At 36.3% G+C, this 24518-nt stretch overlaps 2 protein-coding genes across 4 annotated transcripts in view; one reads left to right on the plus strand and one right to left on the minus strand.

Annotated features, from left to right (window-relative positions):
* The window catches only part of LOC145668461 (metaxin-2-like), a 63577-nt gene extending 39406 nt beyond the window's left edge, over positions 1–24171 (minus strand). For both annotated transcript variants that reach the window (XM_081736354.1, XM_081736353.1), the window contains exon 1: positions 23900–24171. In XM_081736354.1, the coding sequence (XP_081592480.1) occupies positions 23900–24047 (148 nt within the window). In that variant the 5' untranslated portion in view covers positions 24048–24171. The remainder of the gene's footprint in view (positions 1–23899) is intronic.
* The window catches only part of LOC145668460 (coiled-coil domain-containing protein 13-like), a 66563-nt gene that overhangs the window by 757 nt on the left and 41288 nt on the right, over positions 1–24518 (plus strand). For both annotated transcript variants that reach the window (XM_081736352.1, XM_081736351.1), the window contains exons 2-3: positions 10005–10082; positions 16521–16937. In XM_081736352.1, the coding sequence (XP_081592478.1) occupies positions 10005–10082; positions 16521–16937 (495 nt within the window). The remainder of the gene's footprint in view (positions 1–10004; positions 10083–16520; positions 16938–24518) is intronic.

Below are 24518 nucleotides of genomic sequence, written 5' to 3' on the forward strand. Positions count from 1 at the left end.
ACATGTAATCTTGTTCGGCAGGGGCGCTCCCACAGAGAGGCGGGTTTGGATCCCCAAACTTCATAACTCGGCGAACATTTGTTCACTTACTTAATAAAATATACTCACTTTAATACAGAAATAATCGATGTAGCCTAAATATTTGATGTTATACTTCATTTGTAGTCTTTATTTTCTTATAAATCAATTTAAATCTATCACTTTTTTTTAAAGAATATACCTAGGTACGTAGTTGACAGTAGTTAAAAATTCTTTTTTTCGGGAATGATAGAATAATAATTCAATATTACATAGACGTAATATCTTATAGTATTCGATCCCCACATCTATAAGTCGGACTTCCTCCGACAAAAAAAAAAAAAAAAAAAAGTGCGCGCCTGACACCGGGAAATTTACACTTGAGGTGTTCGACTATTAATGGTAGACAATTCTCGTCGCAATATGAATAGGTTGTGAACCTATAGTAGAGGCACCTAACGCCGCCTCTGCGCATCTTCACTCAAAAGAAAGTTGGCCTATGGCTCTGGACTTTTGATACACTCGATATAAAAGTTACGGGAAAGACTCATCAAACCTTCATATGGATTATTGTAGCTTATTGTAAGAAATCAAATATGCACACCATTAAAGAGCCATGGAAGGATTCAAATGTGGGTTTGGAGAAGAATGGAGAACAAATTGAATGAGAAACGGAAAACTAATGAGGAAGTGTTTGTTTGTTGAAGCTTAGTGCATCTTTCCAGTACAAAGGCTATAGAAGACGTGAGTATACAGTTTAACGTAGGATCTGACGACCACAATGCGTCCAATGCTCTCGCTCTCGACTATTGTATGTGCCAAAAACGCGGGAGGGTTGAGGAACACGAGTTATTGCAAGTTAGGGGAAGAAATTAAAAATAGATTTTTTTAAAAGTAGAAATATAAACTGATTTGAGCATTATTTGAGAAGAACTTGAAATGAAATCATTAGGTAAACATAGTATAGAATTCGGACTTATAGTATAGATGAGACGTATGTTTAATAATAGCAAATAATTATGAAGAAACAAGGTTGATATTTGAATTGATTCCGGCCGCTTAATTGAGAGTTTAAATGTAAAAAAAGTAGCAGTGTTACGTGTACAGCACGGAAAGGAGTTTGGTTTCTATGGCGTGATATTTTCTCAATTATTATTGAAACCGGAAGTGTTAGTAGGTTTATACTACTTCCGGTTTTATACTACAGTGGAGATTTTATATATATATATATATATATATATATATATATATATATATATATATATATATTTCGGACGCTTAATTGATTAGAGAAAACAAATTTTCTGTATTATCAATTTTATCTTATAGTCTAGGGGCGAAATCGAGTAATGGGAGGCTTAGGGGGTACAATATGTTACCGAGTGCTAACTGATATATTTTATTTATGGGTCCCTAGGGAACATGAAACGCCTTGTTGGCATTCTTGAATTTCTAAAATTATGTTAGGAGCCGTCATTTTGTAAAGTGATTGCAGTTGTCAGAAATACACTACTTTATCTGTAAATATACATGAAAGGCGCTCAATCTATGCATATTTAGTATGCACCCGTGTAACCCGGAGGTTCAATGCCGCGTTCACAAAAGCTCTCTACTGATTTATATCCTTAGCGAACTGGATCCAGTTTCTACTTTGTATTCCTATTTCTGCAAGATCCATCTTAATAATGTCCTCACACCTGCGCCTGGGTCTTCCTAATGCTCGTTTTCCGATTGGTCTTCCAGTTAAGACTTTGAAAGCGTTCCTACTTTCTTCTATCCTAGCTATATGACCTGAGCCTCCTAGACTAGATGACTAACAATGTTTGGTAAACCATACAAATTATACAGTTCCTCATTATGAAGTTTCCGCCATTCCCCATTCCCGTTCCTCTTCGGTCCGAATATTCGTCTCAGGACCTTATTCTCAAATACTTTCAGTCTATATACTTCCCTCAACGTAAGCGACCATGTTTCGCAATGATACAGAACAACAGGCATGATTATCGTTTTATATATTTTAAGCTTCAAATTCCACAACAAAATTCGCGCCAAGAGATTTTGAACTGAACAACGAAACGAATTCCCTGCTTTTAGTCGACATTTAATTTCTTCACGAATATGGTTTTAGTCTGTTAATATTGATCCTTGATATTTGAAAGTATCCACTTTATCAAAAGTATTATTTGATATTTTATGCATCCATAATTTGCCGTATTACGATCCCAACAAACTTCCATGTATTTAGTTTTCACTGCATTTACTTCTAAACCCAAGTTACTGCAAGCGATTAATAAGACCTCTGCGCTTCTTTCTCTTGTTCTCCTATCATCCCCTATTAAATTTACATTATCAGCATATGCCATAACCTGGTAAATACCATTCAACTCTAGGCCCTGTTTGCTATATTTGTTTTCCTTTAGCGTATTCCAGGATAAAGTTCAATAATAATGGCGACAACGCATCTCCTTGTTTCAGGCCATAGACATCACATTTTCTTTATTTACAGAGAAAACACCGAATTTATCAAATTCATGTACAATGTTTCAAACGTACTGTTAATCTCTTTCGCATCTAAATTTCGAAAGGTCCTTCGGTTCTGGCAAACAATATTCATCATCCTTCACTCCAAGACCAAACATATCATAGGATTCCTGCACGACACGACTGCGTTCGTTTACTGTTATAAACCACTTTTTATCTATCATAGGTTTGGTCATAATTTTTGTTCGTTTCCCTATGTCAGTTTGACAGAACGCATAAAGATATTTGTTAAACGGTTGAACATAGCGACGCATAACTAGCTGTGGGTTTTCTAATACATGTGCCTGCTTTGAGGTAGCAGGTGTTAGTGGTATTTTGTGATATTTTCAAATTTACTACTTGGTAATCTCTTGATAATAGTTTTGTTGGTTATGTCAGAATAGCAGCGACAGTGGTAAAAAAAAAAAAAATATCAGTTCTATTCCACTCTACTTTTATTCTGTCAGTTTCTTCAAGTCTATTCAAAATATCTAGATTTTTCTGGTCATAGTACTTGATAAGATCCTTTAAAGCTTTTCTCAGGTTTGAGGACACCTTGTTTCCAAACTTGCTAAGACCATCACATATTTCAATTTGGCAAATGACGCACCTCTTCCAGTTCAGAAATGTATGAGCTCGTTTTCTAGAAGATAAAACAATAGCTGGTTCCTTCTTCAATTAAGAATATTGAACATGAAACTAAATTAAATCATAAAGAATTTTAATATTTAAAAAATAAACATATAATCGTAAAGTGCCAATTTATACTTATGGACTAACTTTTAAGTGTAAATTCTGTATCTGCTCTCATTTGAGTCATGCTATTAATATTTCACTACTGTTACGCACACGATTATCACACAGCGATACAGTAGCGATTTCGGAGGAAAGGTTTTTATTTGAAATTGAGTCAGTAGTGGAATATGTGAGGGTTTCAACTGAGGCATAATTTTAAATTGATAAACAGATATTCATAATCTTGTTTCACATGCTTTCTACTTTATTTTGAACATCATCATTGAATTTTCATCCCTTTAAACATATTGTTTTATATGAAACTTGGCTAGGTTAATAAGTAAAACTACAACTTCGATTTTGAAAATTCTTGGCCGCCATATTAAAAATATATTTTATGCGTACTAGTATCACGTTTTAAATAATTTGTCCTCTTATACAACCTCACATCATACAAACATATACAAAATATGCATATATTGAGAGCCTATCATGTATATTTTCAGATAAGTAGTGTATTTCTGACAACTGCCATCACTTTACAAAATGGCGGCTGCTGACGTAGTTTTAGAAATTCAAGAATGCCAACAAGGCGTTTCAAGTTCCCTAAGGACCCCTAAATCGTAATATATCAGTTGACACTCGGTAACATGTTGTAACCCCTAACTCAATTTCTAAGCCCCTTTGCAAAAATCGCCGCCAGACTGTTATGGCAATAACCGTTAAAAGTGGAGGTGATTGATTTCTGCCATTTCCAATTTTAATACAGACGTTCAAGTGGAAATGGAGTACATTCTTCAGACACTTAATTGATTACAGAAAACCGGTTCTTGTTATTTGTTATCAGAGAGTCGCGGTGGCTCAGTGGTAGAGCATTCACCTCTGATGCATGGGGCCTTGGTTCGATCCCAGCTCGCGCCAAGTAAACTTTGTGGTGAACAAATACCGTGTCCGTGGATTTTCTCGGGGTTCTCCCGTTTCCTCCCAGTTTCTTCATTCCACCATTTCATTCATTTCTTATCATCACCGTCTCCTTTAGCCTAGCCGGAATAACAGTAGGTCGTAAAACTTAAAGATTTCATTTCGTTTCATTATTTGTTACCATTTTCACCCTATAATGATCGAAGTTAAAACCGGAAGAGATTGATTTCTGCCACTTCTGGTTTTAGATGAGAAATTACAGTGGAAATGAAATGTATTCTTGGAACGTTTAATTAATACCGAAAACTGCTTCTTGCTATCTATTACAGTTTCCACTCTACGGCATGGAAGGTTGAAACCGGAAGTGGTTGATTTCTGCCACTTCCAATGTGAATAGAAGCTTAAGAGAGAAGATGATTATTAATCGTTAAAAAAAAAAAATCTATCTTATCTTTTTTGCTGTATGTAGATCAATATAGAAAGTTAAAAAATGTAATAGTTTCTACCACATCTGGTTTTGGTAGAGAGTTAAGAATGGAGATATAATAAATTTTTAAGATGCTTAAGTTATTGCAGAAAATTGCTTCTCTCTCTTTATCTATTATGATTTTGCTCAATAGGGATCAATGTCAAAACCGGAAATGGCTAATTTTCTACAACTTCCACTTTGAATATTGACTCCAAAAACGAAACCGATTCTTAACTTTCCACTATCTGTGTTCTAACCAAATGTAATGATGATTGGTCGAGAAGTTATTGAGATTTTTCGTCTCCCTTACGGACGGATAGAATAAATATATAAAGGAGTTTTGTTAAACCAAGTTATTTAAAAAAAATATGAGAATGACGGAGAAAGCGAGAAAACTCCGAGAAAAGAAAACACACGGACACGATTTTGTGTTTAATGTTTAGCAATTCAAAATAAATATAAAAACTAATTGTGATATGTTATCACTTCTCATTCAGATATATTCTGCCGACATGTTAGCCACACTAGAACACCGCTTCTCAGTCAGAGAAGCCAAGCAGTGCCCACTTTGGTCCGAGGAAAGATGGGTAACCGTTTTTATTCATCAAATGATGTTGGCATTGCGACGTCCACCCAGCGTCGTGAGGAAAATTGGGGAGCTACTTGAAAGTAAAGATCAGCGAACTCGCTATTGAAAGTCATCATTAACGAAGAGAGGAGCTGATGTGCTGACTACACATTACTTGAAACATATGAGTGGCAGAAGCCAGCTTGTAGGCCCTGATCTATTATGAGCTGTTGCGTCAGGAATTTAACTTTTTTTTCATTCACATATTACGAGTGTATCAAAAGTAAGCGGGCATACACCAACAACGTTATAAGTGAAGATGTGCCTTTCGTAGACACGGGTTCGATCCCCGACCTGAGCTCATGTAGTTTGGATTCCACGTTAATCAGTAGGTTCAGATTTCATATAGCCTCGCTTCTGAAAGGAGGGGCCGCGGTGGCTCAGTGGTAGAGCGTTCACCTCTGGTGCTAGGGGTCTCGGGTTCAAACCCTGCTCCCGCCAAGTGAACTTTGTGGTGGACAAACACCGTGTGCGTGGGTTTTCTCGGGGTTCTCCCGTTTCCTGCCACTTTCTTCATTCCACCATTTCATTCATTACTCATCATCACCGTCTCCTTTAGCCTAACCGGCATAACCGTGGGACGTAAAACTCAAACATTTCATTTCATTTTCGCTTCTGAAAGGGACGCTAAACTGAAATCAAATCAAATCAAACAAGTGAAGATACGAAAATAAATAGAGAGAGAAGGGGGATGGAAGGTTATTGAAAATAGGCGATTTTCAATTTTAAATGATTAAAAATTTTCAATCGCACCAGGTGTTTGTGCTGTACACTGCTAAGGTGTCTAACTTTAAATGGTAAAAGCAAGGTTTCCATGTCAGTAAACTGTTCAAACGGAACGTAAATGCACGCAAAAATGACACGTAGGACGTTCACATTGTTGTGTGAGGGAACCTAGAACACATTGGGCCTTATGCAGAGTCGTTTCGACGTCTGATTAACACCTTACTACGGAATTGACTAAAGGATAGTTATCAAAATTGTAATCAGAGTCTCTGATTAGGACGTATTATTGGACAAAGTTAATCAAATGTTACTAATTAATCTAGAGCAGAGACTAATGTTTTACCCACGGTTTAGCGTGGGACACAACATTTCGTATTTCGTAATTTATGTATTTTCATTTTTACAGACTACGCATGCGCTAATCTACTTTTCCGTAGTTGCCATATTTATTTTACTCACCGATGCATTGGGTTCTATAAGTTAATCATATCCAAATCATCAATTTAATTGTACTCAAAGTAGACTCTGAATACCAAAAAGTGCACCTTTCTTAGTAAAGAATTAGTATGCTTGCTAACTAGTATGTGACTAAACTTCGATTAACGAATTCTCTCTGAATACCGCCCCTCGAAACCGTTTCCCAGCAAAGGCCCAAGGGAAGAGTCAGCTGAACAGGCAACGTTGCTTTCTTTTTCTTTTCTTTTTTTTTTTTTTTTTCATTTAACATACGGTGCCTTAGTACTGTTGAGTTCAAACTACTGGTGCATTGGAAAAGTTTCGCCATATTTGCCTTTTCCATTTTTACGTATCTTTACTCATAATGGAGTTGGTCTATGAACTTCGCATATGGCCCGAACTTTTAATTCATCCTATAGCCTATATCTGAAACAACTGTCCCTCCACCCCCCTGAATAACAGTACTACAGACAAATCATGATAGTAGTTTACAAGAAAACGTGTTTGGGAATTTGGATTACAAACATTCATGCATTATTCCCATTGCATTTGATAGTTTTGACAAATTGTAAGATGTACCTACTGGTGTAATCACTAGCTGTCCTATTTTATCCTAAATATGCTAATTCTATTTCATTAGCTCCTATGAGATTTTTATATTCCAATTCCTTTATATAGGGTGGCCCAAAAACAGGTATACAGTCTCGTCCCGTGTTTATTTTTTTAAAAAATCATTTCTCATTGTTATCAAACCTAATTTCTTTATTATTTGCTCTTAACGTCTTTTTACTTATAATTCAAGCCCGGAACAGTCGAAGCAAATAAATCCATAAACTATAATGTTATACTTGATCAATGCAGGGTGTATACCTACTTTTGGGTCACCCTGTATATTTTCATACTTTTCTTATAATGAGGATGAAAGTGTAATTAAAGAAAACAGATATGAATGGGGAAAGAAGCATATAGGAGCAAGGAAAATATATTTTGCGGATCCTTCAATAAACTGTTTAGAAAAAGATACACAAAATGTTTCGTGTAGAGAATTGTACTCTATGGGGCAGAAACATAAATATTACGCAAAAGTGATGAAAGGAAGATTGGTGACTTTCGAAATGTGGTTCTGGAGAAGAATGGAAAGGGAGAAAATTAGCTGAATCGAAGAGAGGAAAATGAGATCGTGTTAGAAATAGTGAATGAGAAAAGAACAATTTTAGGTGTACTAATTTTAGAAAGCGGAAGAGAAATTTTTTAGGCCATTAGCTGAGAGTGAAATATATCATGAGAGACGTGCTAGAAGGTATGGCGAAATTAAAAAGAACGAGTGGCGAAAGAGGCTGTACAGTAGTTGATGGATGGTATTAAAACAGATTTTTATTTTTTTTTTATTTTTATGTCAAGACGAAGAGGTATGCTGAAGGCCGCGGTGCATGGAAGCTTCTCACAAGGGAAGGTCATGAACTGGCTCCGCTGAGATCCGAACGAGACAATTGTGTTTGCATTTGATATGTTATAACTAGACGAATCCCGAAGTTATACATCCCACCGATCGGAACATCGTAATTTGGAACATATTTTGTAATGTAAAAGCTATTAACTGGCAGAATAGTTTGAACTGGGTCATTTGTTCGGAAACGGTTGAGTAGATGGAAAACTAGGTATCCCATTATTTTCAAGGGTACACTTTTTGGGGTAAAAAAAACTTTGCCCCAGGGTCCGCCGCAGAGTCCCAGACGGGGCCCAACTCAAAAGTTTAAAATGACAAGGGGGATTAAGTAGTACATCATCTGAAAGCTGTTGTGAAATGAAAGAAGATGGAATAAGTCTCAAGTCTCTACGACAACCCTGTTCAAAATGGCAACGGGTCAAAATGTAAACACAAACTTAATTGAAAAGTCTATGGCCACCTTGAATCCAGGATGGCCGCTTAAAACCTATGTCGAAAGGATAGGCTGTCCAAACTGCTAAAGCTAAGAAAACAAAATTTGGCATGAATGTTGATCATGATCAGCAAGTGTAGGTGACGAAAAGATACGAAAGTTCAAACAGGTGATATCTTGAGTTCAAATGCCGCACTATGTATCACACTCATGTCCAGCTCAAACCACTGGAGCTAGAGAAGTGAAATATGATATTTACGTTCAGGGGTGGATCCGGGGGTGGCGATCGGGGTGATCGTCCCCCCCCCCCGCAGGAGAGGAGCCTTTATTTTTTATGTATAAATAAAACCCATCCCAGAGTTTGAAGCTCTTAAAAGTAGCTCTAAGTAGCAGTATTACAACCCACCGCCCTCCCAGAAGTCCGTCCTGGATTCGTCCTTGTCGTTTATTGTCAATAGTAGATATCCACAAAGTGTCAAAGAAGTATCATCTGTAATCCAATATGGCTGCCATCGTGAGAAATTAGTTTATATATAAATGCTAACAGTTATGTTGCATTTGACAATTATGTTTCATCTTCATTCATTCGACCCGTTGAAATAAAGAGATCTACGAGTGACCCGACCGAAGTCAGAAGTTGTTACCAACAGGCGACAGCTCTAACCGCCGCAGCAAAAGATTGGAAGCATCATAGAACGGAGACTACTATTGTTTTATTTATTTATTTACTATTTCGATTATTTCTCATTTCTTTGTTACTCTCACTTTCATTTTCTATCCTGTTTGTATCATACATAAGTTAGTCCCTCATTGTGAACTCATATTCTTTCATTTCAACAGCTTTCAAACGATCCGCTACTTAACCCCCTTGGCTTCAAAACTTTTAAGTTAGACCCCACCTAGGACCATGCGGGGATCTGGAACAAGACGTTTTACTTTAAATCGTTGTACTTTGAAAATAATACCACACGTGCTATCCTGTTTTCACATTTGCCTCACCATTTCCGATTTACAGGGTGGCCATTGACTTTTCAATTAAGTTTTTGTTTACATTTTGACCCGCCGCCATTTTGCATATGGTTATCGTAGAGAGTCGAGACTTTCTCCATTTTTTTTCCATTTCACAACAACTTTCAAATAATGTGCTACTTAACCCACCTTGTCATTTGAAACTTTTGAGTTGGATCTCGTCTGAGACGCTGCGGGGGACCCTAGGCATTTTTTTATCTCAAAAAGTGTGTCCTTGAAAATGATGGGATACGTGTTCGTCGATTTTTCCATCTACTCAACCATTTCCGAACAAATGACTCGATTCAAACTATTCTGCCAGCTAATAGCTTTTACATTACAAAGTATGCTATAATACACGATATACGGACTGGTGGCACGTATAACTTCGGGATTCATCTAGTTATAACATATCAAATGCAAACACAATTGTCTCGTTCGGATCTCAGCGGAGGCAGTTCGTGACCTTCCCTTGTCAGTCGCGGAAAATGAAATGTTAATAATGGCAAAATACCTGTGAAGGTGATGATACTAGTTATGATGAGCATATCATTTCAATATAGGGTTAATTCGAAAGTAGCTTCAACATGTATGTAAAACATTTGTTTGAGTGTATTAAATCAAATTCCATTTAATTTTTCAGTCACTCCATACGCCAGACATACCTAGTGACATTTATTTCCCTGAAGAACTGAACAGATATTTTCAAGAGAAGATTAGAGTAAGTATCGTACAAATACTTACAAATACTAGTAATACATAACAAAGTTACACCTAACTGTATATTAGATTTAAAAACGTGTGAACAGAGAGAAAAGTGGACAGATGATCGAGATTGTAATTGTTAAAATAAGATGGTCATATCTCGAAATTCTTTAACGTTAGAAACATGGAATTTGGTATTTAGACTTAATGGTTTTACATATTCCCCAAGGAAGGAAAAAAAAAGTTTTGAAGAAAAAAGGGTGAGAGTCATAATTGTTGTAATAAGATGGTCAGACCTCGAAATCCCTTAAAGTCAGACACATGAAAATTTGTACTGAGGAGTTTGATCTCTATACATAAAAGAAGAAGTGAGGCGCCTAGTATCAAAAGCCGCCAAACGAAATTGAGTTATATATCGCATGTTATATGATTGATCTAAAGGAATTCCATGGAAAACAGAATTTTGGTTAAAAGCTTAATATTTCATACTAAAAAACTAGTTCAAATATGGGACTTTGTACGCGTGTGTATGGAGCTTCACTGCAGGTTTTGCGAGATTACTCGAAACTAAGCGAAATGGATGTGGCGAATTTTGATACTAGGCGCCTCAAATCCTGCATAACTGACTGACTGATCAACACCCAGGTCAAACCGCTTAAGTTAGAAACTTTAAACTTTGACAGTACATAGGACTTATGATGCATGGTACCACTAAGGAAAGATTTTTTTTGGAAAGGGAGAGAATAGGGGAAGGATATGTCTATATCTTCGAATCTTTGAAAGGTAGAAATATGAAATTTAGTGTATCTTCTTCGTCTAAGCCTTTTTTCCCAGTTAGCTGGAATCAGCTTTTCAGATAGCTGACCTCCGTCTGTTTCAATCTTGTGTCGTATCTGCTGTGACACCACACTGAACCATTTCGTTCTTAATACAATTTTCCCACTTTTTTTTCCCCCCGGTGTCGGCATCTATACCATCAACTCGGTGAGCTACGTATTCCAAAGGCCTTCTTAGATGCACAAACCATCTCAGTCTACTTTCTTGCAGTTTTTGTAATACTGGCCTCACCATTACTGTTTCCCGGATCACTTTGTTCTTAATTTTATCCTTTCGCATAACTCCACACATCCACTGCAGCATCTTTATCTCCGCAACATGCAACTTTTGCTTCTCTCTCTTTTTTGTCGTCCAACATTCTACTCTGTATAATATGGCAGGTCTCACTATTATTTTGTATATTCTTCTTTTAAGGCGTATTGGTACCCCACGATCACACAATACTCTTGCCGCTTCTCTCCATTTCGTCAAATCGCTATTAATTCTGGTGTTTACATTTTCTCCTATTCTACAATCTTCTCCTATGTTCACATCTTCTAGTACAAGTATTGATCCCAGTACTTAAACTTCTTCGTCCAGTCGTATTCTCGATTACATCTTTCCTGAAAGGACAATGTAAATATGCTGTCTTGGTTTTACTAATTCTAAGCTTTTTGCTCTTCAATGCTCCTCTCCAGGCATCTAATATCTCTTACAGTGGTGCTTTGGTCTTACGTGTTAGCACGATGTCATCCGCAAATAGCATATTCCAAGGTGCTAACTCTTGAATAGAATATACTTTGTAAGTTCGTCTAAGGCAAGGGCTAAAACTAGATTAATGATGAAGTCCTGCTTTAACTGTGAACCTGTCTGTTATTCCGCACGCACTCTTCACTCCTGTTCTACATCCATTACACATACCTTGAATTATGTGTTGTGTTGAGAACACACTTCTTTATTGTCCAGCAAATAAGATCCCATGGCACTCTATCATACGCTTTCTCTAGATCGATGGAAACTATATTCTCTTCTTCTGGTATTGTCTGTACTCTTTCATTAGCATCCTCAGTGCAAATATTGCATCCGTTGTCGATCGTCCTGGCATGAAACCAAATTTGTTCTCTGTTATTTCGATCTATTCCCTAATCTTGCTTCTATCACTCTTTTCCAGAACTTCATTGCATAACTCATACATTTTATTTCTCTCTAGATGCCACAGTCTTACACATCTATTTTGTTTTATTTTTAAACCGGCAAAATGTAAGTGCTTCTCCATTCTTTTGGCATATTTCCTGTTTCCAATATCCTATTTAAAAGTAAAGTAAACCACTGCACTCCTTCTTTACTTAAACTTTTAAATGCTTCGAAAGGGAGATTATCCGTTCCTGGAGCTTAAACATTTTTAAATATTTTTCATGGCATTTTCCACATCTACCATGGACACAGGCCGAGTCAGTTTCTGATTCATGAATAGATTTACACAAGTTTCTCTCGTTTTTCTTCATTGAGAAATTTCTGGAAATAATCCTTCCACCTCTGCCTTATCCTCTCCTCATTTGTTAGAACCTCGTTATTTTCGTCTTTGATGCAGTGCACATGCGAAATATCTTTCTTTTGCCTCTCTCTTATCATCGAAAGCTTGTATATCACCTTTCTCCCTGTTTTGTTTCCAGATTGTTGTATATACAACTCATCTTAAACCTTGTCTTTTGCTATATTAACTGCCTTCTTGGCGTTCTTCTTCGCTTCCTTGTAATCCATCAGATCTAATTGATTGCCAAAGTTCTGCCATTTTTGTATCATTCACAGCAGCTTTATCTTTTTTCTATTCCACCACCATGTTTCCTCATCCATCCTTCCTTTTGTTTCTCCCATCACTTTTCTTGCTGTTTTCCTAAGTGCTACTGATTCTCTGGTCCATTCCTCTTCCACGAGAAATCTTCTTCCTTTATTTACAGTATTTGGAGTCTGGTAATTTCCTTTCGAATCTTTTCAGCACTTGTCCTATCTGGTTTTCAACACTTCGTTCGAACAGGAACATTTTGACGTCTTCTTCCTACTTTTTTTCTTTGATGAAGATATCGGCTACTGCGAGGCGGTGTTGCTCCGTTAGACTCTCCCTGGTATTACTTTGCAGTCCTTTGCCTCCTCCATAAGATGAAGTCGATCTGAGGCTTTGCGGTGCCACACTTGTGTGTATAGAAGAACAACTTATTTTCTTTCTTCTTGAAGGTATTCAGGATAGCCAGATCGTATGTTTCTACCTTTTTAGTATTTTCTCGCCTTCCTTATTTGTGTTTTCCAATCTATTCTCCAGGTATTCTTTCATATCCTGATCTTGATCGTCCTACATGCCCATCTAGATCTCCTGCTAGGTCAAGCTTCTCATGTAGTGAACAATTCTGCAGAATACTATCTAGTTCCATCCAAAATTCTTGCGTTGTCCCTTCATCGCAACCAACTTGCGAGGCATATCCAAGTTTTTTCCCTCTTCTAGCACTCGCTTGACTATAATAATTGTCGCTTAGTGTCTTCACGTCCACCAATTTTCCTTTCATATTCTTGTTCAAGACAGTTCCAACGCCAGTCTTTCTGTTGTTGTTCCCTATATATATAAGATTGTATTCATTTACTATTTCCTATGATCTTGAACCCTTCCTTTAGTCTCCTGAATGCATGTTATGCTCTCTTTTTCTTGCCATCGTCTCAGGTAGCACTAACTCGTACTTACCAAAGTTTCATGTCATACGCTGATCTTCTGACTCCTCTTTTAGACTCGCGTCTTTAGCCCTTTGGCTCCATTGTTAAACGGTAGCTCCTGCTCACTTCTCACGGTCTTAAGGCAATCGGTCCGCGCGTCGTTTCTGGGACATTCTCTAGCCTTTTTCCCACTCACATTCCTTTCTCGATCCATATTTAATTTGTCAATTGTTTTACAATCGACTGCCTATCTGTCGTCAACGTCCAACCTGAAGGACCGGGATTTGTATCGGGGTTTCCTCCTCTAATTTGAAAGTACTACTACTAGAACTAAAATTTACCGAACTACAGTTAAAATTACCAAAAACTATTACTAAATATTACAGACATGCTGCTAAATTTACTGATCTACTACTGAGAGTTACCGAACTACTACTAAAAGTTAGGAAATCACTTCTAAAATTACTAAACTCATAATTTTAATATGTGTAGAAACTAGACAACGTAACAGAATATAGGAGATGAAAATTTTGGTTGAGAAATAAATAACCCAATTTTCGTTGATAGGAAGAACATCTTGATTAAAGATATGAAGTAAGATTTTTTACAAATGTCCCTTTTTTATTTCATAAAATATATAGATAGATGGATAGACATCACTGCTAATTTGCATGAATTATAGATTTATCAAATGTGATCATTGAACCTAACACAAATGTAATTTTACCAATCGACTCAAAATGAATTTGTGTATGTGCCAGAATGAGAGTGAATCTGTTTTCTTATGCATAAGAACTTTCTTAAAATTTAACTTTCAATTAACCTTGGACGAATCTGTTTACCTCCGTTGTTTTAGATTGAATCATGGACTTCCTATTTTAAATAATTAGATACGTATTTAAATGTTTTATTTATATTTCCCCTAAAAGGTAAGAAAAATGAGTAGAAGAAAAAAATATATGGTTTCAATTGTTAAAAGAAGATGGCCAAATTTCTGAATTCTTTATAATTACAAACATAAAAATTGGAAATTAGGCTTCTAATTTAAAATAATTGAAGACATGTCTCAGTGCTTTTTTTTTTTTTTTTTTTTTACGTTTTTCTTAGAAGGAAAGAAAAATGTTGGAATTGCAATTAAGATGGGCATGTATCGAAATCTCTTGAGATTAGAGACATGTTAGGGATGTGGAACTTCGTATATAAACTCCTTATTCAAAGAAAGTGGTCATATGCCACACTGTTTCTGGAAATTTCGCTTTTAACGAGAAAAGAGACGCAATTTTTATTTTTTTTCAATATGTAAAAATTATTTTAAAATTACAGTCAGTCGCGGGAAAACGGGTGAACCACTTACAATGATGTTTTGAACACAGCATTTGGATCGACATGGGCTTTTATCATTTCACTTTGACTGAAATGCGTACTTTAAGGGGAAAAGACGTTTAAATTATTCGCAAAGAAGAATGCCACAAATGCATTCTTGCCGTACGAAGAATGGAAGATAAAATACGAGATGTGAGGCTGTAGGATTAGGTGACGGAGGGATCTAGGAGCCAAGTCTCCAGCTAGCTAAATAGTATTTAAGTATGCCTCCTGGTACCTGAGTCCCTTTGGCCCTTGCGTAAATAGGGGAATGTATGCCAAATTTGCATGAGAAATTGAATGTATTTTCAGCAATAAAATGAATTCATTTGTCTGTATCCGCTGTGAATCATTCATCTGTAGGGATGCGCACGAGACGAGATTTGTGGCTGTCTAGTCTCGAAAATGTGCTGTAAAAGTGATGTCTCGACTCGAAAAATGTATATTTTACTATTGGAAGAGCCGTGTCTCGACTCGAATTTTGTCAGGAAAATCCTGTCTCGACTCGTTTCGTGCGCGTCCCTATTCATCTGAGAAAAATACGTTATCCGCACAGCAATATATTGTTATAATATACGGGATCCTTATATTTACCACGGAAATCTATACGGAACATACGTTATCCAGATGCTATATATGTACTCTTTTTTACCCGCTTAGATCTTACATCATGCCACTGCAGGATGTCTGGCATACAATAGTCTTCCGTATATTACATACAAATACGTGTTACATACGTCAGGTATATATTATATCTAGGTTAGACGTCCATCTTTATGTGAAATCCTAACCACCCATATACATTTCTTTGTTTCATACGGAAAGTACATATAGATGGAATACTTATACGGAAAGTATTACAAAAACATGCGTTTTCAGTTATAAGTTTGCAGCAGGATGTTATCTATAGTCGTACAAACTACAAAAACTATATGATTTACGCATGTAACCTACGTTTTTACGTATGCCACAAACGTTTTTTTTTCTCTATGTACTCATTAGTTTCTCCAAGATTTTGTAATTAAAATAAATGTAATGGAAATCTGGGGATGCAACGTTTACAGGGTTAAACACAAGATGTGAACAAAGAAGTCTATTAGTTGTATGTTACCATTTCATTGCACAATGTGGAAAGGGAGGCAAAGTGGAATATCGTTATTTCCTTCAAATTCTTTTTTTTTTAAAGCTCTAGAATATTATAGTAAAAATAATAAATGTCCATCATTTCCACGTTACAAATAGACTAGATGCAGAAAATAGATGCAAAATTTCAACAATAGAGGCAAAATTGCGGATTAATCAACAGTAGCAGAACTGAGAGTCTGATAGTGGTGGCTTCTTAATTTAAGTGAAATTAAGAAAATGTTATCTGTTTTTAAAGTTTGCATAAGCATTAGTGTGATTCATACTTTTAGGAAAAATTCATGAGGTAAGAACAAATAAATATGAAAGCACCTGATTTTGCATTACTTATTTTTAAAAATTTGTGTAATTTTATGTTGACTATAATAATAACAATAAAGGAATAACATACTGTAAACTTCTTTTTTTTTTTTTTTGTTTCTTTGTTTTAAAGAATTTGACAAGTGAAAATGGTTGTCTTAAACGTTGCCTTGAGGAAAAGGAGGAAGAATTGCAAAAATGTTTACAAAACACGGACGCCCTCAGAGCACGATCTATGGTTGGTCGAGCTTCGGATCTTGCAGCAAGTAAGATTGTCGAATTGACCAAGAAGATACGGCACTTGACAGCCGAAGTGGAAAAAGAACGGCATAGAGCAAAAGTTTTGCAGAAAAAACTCTCTGAAACGGAAAAGATCGACGATGAAATTGAAGCAAAACCTCCCGAGAAAAATACCCAAAGCGTAGAGGTTAAAAGCTCAGAAATTGAGATAAAGAGTCTAAATGAAAAGCTCTCTACAACCACAAAGAAATTATTTGAATGTCGAAATGATTGTCAGAAATTAAGGCAAGAACTGAAAACCATACAGAAGGTAAGAGAAATATTTTTAAGAAATAACGAGATCATTAGATTGATATATCAAACCTAAACTATATGGGTCATTCTCATTTAACTCCGGCACTCCATGCAAGAAAAGTCAGAAATGACTTTCAATAAGTAACAAAAAGATCATTAGAACTTCTTAGTAAGGATTACATATTTTGGCGTACACTTTTCATCTCCATTTTACGAAAAATTAATATTTTCAGAAAGAAATCATAATTCATGTCACTTACGTTACCGTATGCGCTTCTCCACTAAAGCGAGTTTAAGAATGTGACCAACATTTAATTTAAAACATAAAAAAGACTTATTTGAACTTTTGCAGCAAACGCGCTATTGCATTTAATAATGTCAGCGCAGTAGTAGTTCAGCCAAAGAAATCAGAAAACTGAATTTTTCTGTTTAAAAAAACAATACGCCAATCCGACGAATTTTATTGCAGATTCAAGCTCTTCGATCGGCGTTCGTTTGTCATTAGATTGAAAGAGAAAATTATTAATCAGTTTGGAGATTAAGTTACTGAGATATTTGACAACTTATGTGATAGTAACGTATGTGACTTTTTGTATATTTTAAAGAAAAACTTAACAGATTGGTAACTTTGAGTGCAATCTGTTTTAATACTTTAAAAACGATAGGTCAGCGTTTCAGAATATATTAAGTATAATTTTTTAAAGCAACATAAACAGTCCTGAAACATAGGTAACTTACGTGACACCTACTAAACCTACTTACGCATTCATCTACATCTTTTCTTCTACTAGATCAAGAACGTATAACGACCATCGGCGCTACTGATTACAGTACTGATTACAGCATGAAACATTCAGAGAACAAAACTAACCATGTCATGCTGTATTTTGAATCCTGCTATGTGTTGGAAATTCATAGAACCAGTGAGTAACTTAAATGACACAAAATTACAGGACAGAAGTTTCTTTTCTTTAAAAAAAAAATATTAAAAAAGAAAGTTTTATATTTTTCATTTCTATGAAAACTTCTGATTACGATCATAATGATTTTATTTTGCATCTCATACTTGTCAATGTAGAATAACTACTTCAAACTTTGAAACTGCTATTGAGACAGGTAACTTATATGACAAAATTAGTAATTTTTATATTATTTTTAAATAACTCTGAGATATATATTTCCCTGCTAATTTTGTTCCAAGGATTAGCAGCAGCTATCCTGTCTCCCTTTAAAATAGAAACTGGTTAAATTAAATTTTGAACATTGTATGCAGTTGGACATAGCTGCTTAAGTGAGAATGACCCATATTGGATAGCTAGACGTATAATATCACTCTTACTTTTTATATTCTGGTTAAGTTATTTACATCATGACTTTCGGATTAAGTGCACGCCTTCATTAATCTATCTTCTTTTTTTAGTAGAGCTATAACTTTTACTAATTATATTGATAATTGATCCAAAATAATAATTTGGACGAATGACAAATTTAGTAGAAACGGTAAGAAACTATATTTTATTTACTGCTGACGGTGATTTCGCTTAACTCCGCTGAAAAGCTTTGATATAAAAATATGATCATACAGAATTAAAAGTTGAGAGTATATAAGAATTACTGTTCTGTATATTCTATTGTCCTTATAATGCTTATAAAGATAATCTTCTACAATTGAACCATTGCTTTCTATTACACTCGTTTGCCACTGTAAACCCCTCTAGCAAATAGTAGTAGGCGAACAATGCATAATCATCAAACAGTTAGGTAACGTTTGATTTAAAAGTAAACATTTTTCTATATCGGCCTTTCAACATTATTATTTGGTAAACTTGCGTAACTTTAACCATATTTCATAACTATTTTTGTCCAAACTATGGGATCTTCTGTCTGTTAAATGTTTGCAGAGTTGGCGTGGGTCAATGAAAACGTGACCCACGATCCACTGACCCATCACCCACCGTGACCTACTCTGACCCACCACCCACCGTGACCCAGCCTGACCCACCACCCATCATGACCCACTGTGACTCACCATGACCCACCACCCACTGTGACCCACTGTGACCCACCGTGACCCACCGTGACCCACCACGAACCACTCTCATCCACTGTGACCTACTGTCACGACGTGTATGTCACAGAGTTGGCGTGAGTCAATGAAAACTTGACCCACGACCTATTGACCCACCACCCACGGTGACCCACTCTGACCCACGACCCACCATGATCCACCACCCACCGTAACCCACTGTGACCCACCACCCACCATGACCCACTGTCACCCACCATCAACCACTCTCATCCACTGTGACCTATTCTGACTAACCAAAATCCATCGTCATCAACTCTGAAGACGATCCACGGCCTCTTCTGTACTGACAAAGAGTTTACACTTGAAATAAAACAAGACTGTGAAATTGTCACTAATCGGAGTTTGAATTTCTAGTCAATCGCTCAAGCACCACTCTGTTACAATAACGGTGGATCTGACCTTTATGATATAAAATGGTAAAGTGTTTGTCAGTGAGGAAATTGAAACAGTTCGAGGTGGGGGGGAAATTAGTGTGTGCCTAAAATATACTTGTACTAAGAGAGTATTTTTGCAAGTGTTAATTTCTGAACGCATTCCAAAAGAAACTTCTATTCGCAGGAAAATACCCCTGTGCAATATGGAAAAGGTTATGGTTTCTCAGTTCACAGTATTTTTCTCACAAAAAAACTTGAAAAATCAGTTTTTCATAGTTTATAAAGGTCCTCGGGTACCCTATGTGAGAGCATCTCCATAAAGTATTCTCATAATTGTAATTTGTGTAATCACTAAAACACCACGTTAAATTTAAGTTACAAATATGCATAATTGCAATTATTATGAATATTTATTCAAAGTAATTTACCTAAAGCAAAGAAGAGACTTACTAAAAATTAGGTACAAAGTTGAATAACACAAATAAGCCATTACTAATACAAGTATACATTTTCTATAACTCGTAATTTTCCACCTTAAAACAAATCTGAAATCGGGTTTATTTCCTGTTGGTAACTCTTTCGTGCTAAATCATCCGCAGCGGAATGATGTCCATCCTTCAGTCAAGAAATTACTAGCTCGTGTACTTTGAGCTTGTCTAGCGGTGGGCCATTAACATTGTTGAACAAGTTAGACAATGTTTGAACACTTAGTCTATTTCTAATATCAGTCATCTGTAAATTCATAAGGGGAAATCCCCGTTCGCACTCTTACGTGGAAATTGATAATACCCGATGGTTACATTCAATTTTTTGTATAATTATATATTACAGTGATTCAAAAATGTATTTTTCCCAGTAGTTAGCTTCTCTAAAAATTCACAGATCTCGAAAGCCAAGTAGTAGTAGAAGTCCTATTGCTATTATTACAATTAAAAATATCAATATCCAAAAGTCCTGAAGTTCTTTTTTCACTTGGTTAGATATACTCACCTCAGGTAAGTAGACAGAAACAAGTGGACAAGGAAGGGAAATTAAGGTCTTGAAAGTGAAACGAAGACAAATTTACCAATCTTTAGAAGATACTGTCTACAATGCAGTGAGCAAAGAGGGTCGGTAGATCATACTGAGTCGGTGGGTCGCAGTGTTTCATGGTTTGTGGTGGGTCGCAGTGGGTCACGGTGGGTGGTGGTTCCCAGTGAGTCATTGTGGGTGGTGGGTCGCAGTGGGTCACGGTGGGTGGTGGGTCACAGTGGGTCATGGTGGGTGGTGGGTCGCAGTGGGTCACGGTGGGTGGTGGGTCACAGTGGGTCAAATGATGTTGACCCACGACCCGCTGACCCACTCAGAAAACTTGTCCCACTTGACCCACTGACCCACTCCATCTCTGAATGTTAAATGGAAATATGCCTCAGTTATAAAAAATAATCAAAGATCTAATGAATGATCAAACATGTTGCAAACAAATAATAAGTTATAATAATTGCACTAACTATATTTAAATACAATAATACAAAAGTTGTGTTGCATGAAATACTCTGGTTATTTTATGATAGCTCTGGTTGTGTGATATCTTTGGTTGTGTACCCAAGAACTGATTTCATCATCATTCTTCTACTGAAGCCGGAAGCAGTAAAAAGTGGTACAAAATCCGGTTTCAGTATTGATTCCTACATAGTAATAATTGTAAGACATAGCTCAAAACTGTTTTTGATGGGTTCAGCATCTTTTAACATAGTCCATCTCTCACACTATCCTTCTATTGCAGCCGGAAGTTATAAATCTATTGCATTGTCTTTCAATATTGAATTCGGATAGTTTGGAAATCTACCGTACTTTCACATTGTGAAACAAAACTCACTTCTTTTTAATAATTTTTACTCATATTAATTATGAAAAGATAAATAAATATACAGGTTTTCAAAACAATACCGACAACATTTGGGATGTGATTCCTGACACCAAGACAAAAACTATAGACCAACCGAAACATAAAAACCGGCTGCCGAAAACATAAAAAAATGAACTTTAAAGGTCCATAGCTCCAAAACTATGGGACCTACCGCAGTTGGGTCAAGACTTCACTTAGGAACTAACATGTGCGCTATCCAAAAATACATGTTTCAGAGTTCTGAGGTACTCACGCAACAATTTTTATAGAGGAGTTTGGCTACGGGTATATAATTTGGAGTACTCACCAACTACTTCTATAAAAATGTTGCGAAAGTAGTGCACGATTCTTTCTGGTAGTTTGTGGATGTACAGATTATAGAAAAACAAGAGAAAATATTATTTTAAAAAAGGAGTTCTTTATCAGATCAAAATTTGCGACAAAAAGCTTTTCAAAAATGTAATAAAAGATTTGATTTGACGACCCAAGATTATGCACTTTAGGCTACAGGAGAAGTGTTATTAACGAAAAGGAAAGATTGTGAAATAGTTAGTGGAATTACAATGTAGGAGGAAGCGAGAGAACACAGAGAAAACCATCAGACAAGATGTTGGCCGCCACAAGCTCACATGGCATGGTATCAAACCAAAAGGCTCCTTGTATCAGAGGAAACCGCCTTAAACAGGGCTTCTTCTATTAGACGATATTTTAACGACAGTACTGTAACAGAATTCCCTCATGGCTATATGGTTAGTACACGCGTATTCGGCACGAGAAACCTGGGTTCAATAGGAGCTCATATGGTACGGATCCCAAGTTAAGTTCTAGATCCTCGTCTCATAGAGCCTTAGTGCTGAAAGTGGCGCTAAACTTTAATCCAACCAACCAACAAATATACTACGCATTGCCCTCGCTGTTCTTCAAACGCACCCACTCTATGTTACTAACACTCGTCGTAGCATATCCTCCTGCGCCTTCGGCGCACTAACTCTGTGTGCTGCTTACTTTCCTAAGTCTGCGCATTCTTCCTCAATCTCACACATTTCCCCGTATATTACGAAACGAACCCTCTCGAGCATATCGAGCTGAATAGTTGCTATTGCTCATTGAAAGTTTTAAATGCATTAGCACTATATTCATAGTTATTACGTTATCCCAAAATACTGCATCGACACAACTACAGTGATGGTTATATGAATGTGAAGTCGCAAGTAAAATTTGTTTTATTACGACGAAAGAAAATAAAAGAAATCTTTTTAGTTTAACGTCCAACGATTACGTATTTAGGCTAAACAAGATGGATGATTAATGAAAGTGAATGATTCTAAAGAGGGTAATTGGAAAATTTTTCTGCTCTTACATCGGAAATCGAATCCAAGACCACGTGCGCCAAAGGCACACACACTAGCCATAGCCCAGCAAAAAGGACTAACAAAATAAAATGTTTTAATGGAAACAGTAAGATTGTAGTAATTATCATCGTGAACTCATATTCTATATCTGTGCAATGTGGATACATGAAATGTAAATTCACAACAGAAGTATTATCCTGGACAAATGAGATTATTTCTATCGAAAGGAAGGCATTTATTTCATTAAGCCCCGCCAGCTTTTCAACTTGACAATAAATTCTTATGATTTGGTTAAGTTAGGTTAGATTAGATAAGATTAGGTTTTTTTTCAGTTACTTACAAGGAACGGACATGAATATGTTATCCGGACATCTGAATCAAACCTAGTCCATTCGATAAACATAACAAAAATATGTTCATGCACAACAAATTAGGTGCCATAGACAACGGAGTAAGTCTCTGGGGCCCATTGACCCTGTTAGTATAAAGAAAATCGTAGATTCGCAGTGACATAGCCATTGCATCAACACTGCTCATTGGATAGTCATTCTCTTCAGCATGAAACAAGCTTTCCAGACGTGCTATGTATTAGGGCCTATAACGTACTTAAACAGGGAAAATTGGGAGAATGTCGTGAAAATTCCCTCCAAAAATTCCTCCCATCAACTTTGCCCCCTCTGGAGTGGCCCTGAGTAAAAGCACACAATCCAAATGTATCTCGAAGAGTATAGAGGATGAGAAATGTGTGTATCAAGTTTTGTATTGATATACGGAATAGATATGAGGGAAAACCTTGTATACCAATACACGCTTTCCCCTCATAACTATTCTATCAATAGTTTGTTAAAATTAATAGAGTGCAATTTATCGTCTCGGAGTAAGGATACCAACTGGAGCGTCTCTGTACATCTACAGCCATATTCAGAATACAAATGCTCGTGACTTTTCAACAATTCAACTATGGGTAACCTTGAACGAAGTAGTTTCCTAGGCTTGTCAAATAGTTCCATGTTTATTACCACTTATAACAAAAAAATAAACACATCTTCCGCTCTCCTTACATATTATCAAGCTCACATACGAGCAAATTATCCATTTATGCCCAGTAAATTTTCAAAATTTTGCTAGAAATGGAGGACCAACTTTGGAACTTAACCCCAAGATCATATTATTTAGATCGAACCCAGGGTTCTTTGCATTGTATCATTACACTCTGCACGAAAAAATATTTGCACCACTTTTTGACAATTCTAAATGAAATAGTATCTAACTTACCATACTCTCCAAATATTCCTCCTTCAACAGAAGCAATGCTTAGAAATTGAGATGATGGTGTCTGGAGGAGAGTTTCACGGCTCTCGTCTATTTTTTCAGGATTATCTGTCAACGTACTGCTTGTTCTTGAAATCCCGCTTTCACTCATTGTTTCTGTCTCTGTATTAATAAGTAATATAGACAAATAAAACTGATAATTTAGATTGAATCTAAATGAAAACAGTTAAATTTAGAAAGGGTCGAAATAAAGTATCGGTAGTTTCTTTTTCTACATTTTTCTCAGGAAGGAGTTACTATTAGGAGATGAAATGTGAATATAGCGCTGATGAAATTCAGAAACGCTTTTAATTTTCTTTTTTTTTAAAAAAAAAGAACAAGAAAACAATATAATTATGGCATAAAAATTATTTATGCAGGTATAAAATGAAATGAAATTTCTGGTTTTACGACCCATGATATTGCTTTAAGGAAGATGAATCAGCAATGAGAGTGACTTATTATGAAATAATTGGTAGGTTGAGAATGTGGGAGGAACTGAATCCTCGTCAAAAGCATGGACACGATGTTGTCCAGTACAAGTGGCGTGGTCGAGGTTCGAATCAGGGACCTTTGCACCAGA

Source organism: Thermobia domestica, chromosome 13 (assembly GCF_964235325.1).
Source record: "Thermobia domestica chromosome 13, izTheDome1.hap1.1, whole genome shotgun sequence".
Taxonomy (NCBI): Eukaryota; Metazoa; Arthropoda; class Insecta; order Zygentoma; family Lepismatidae; genus Thermobia; species Thermobia domestica.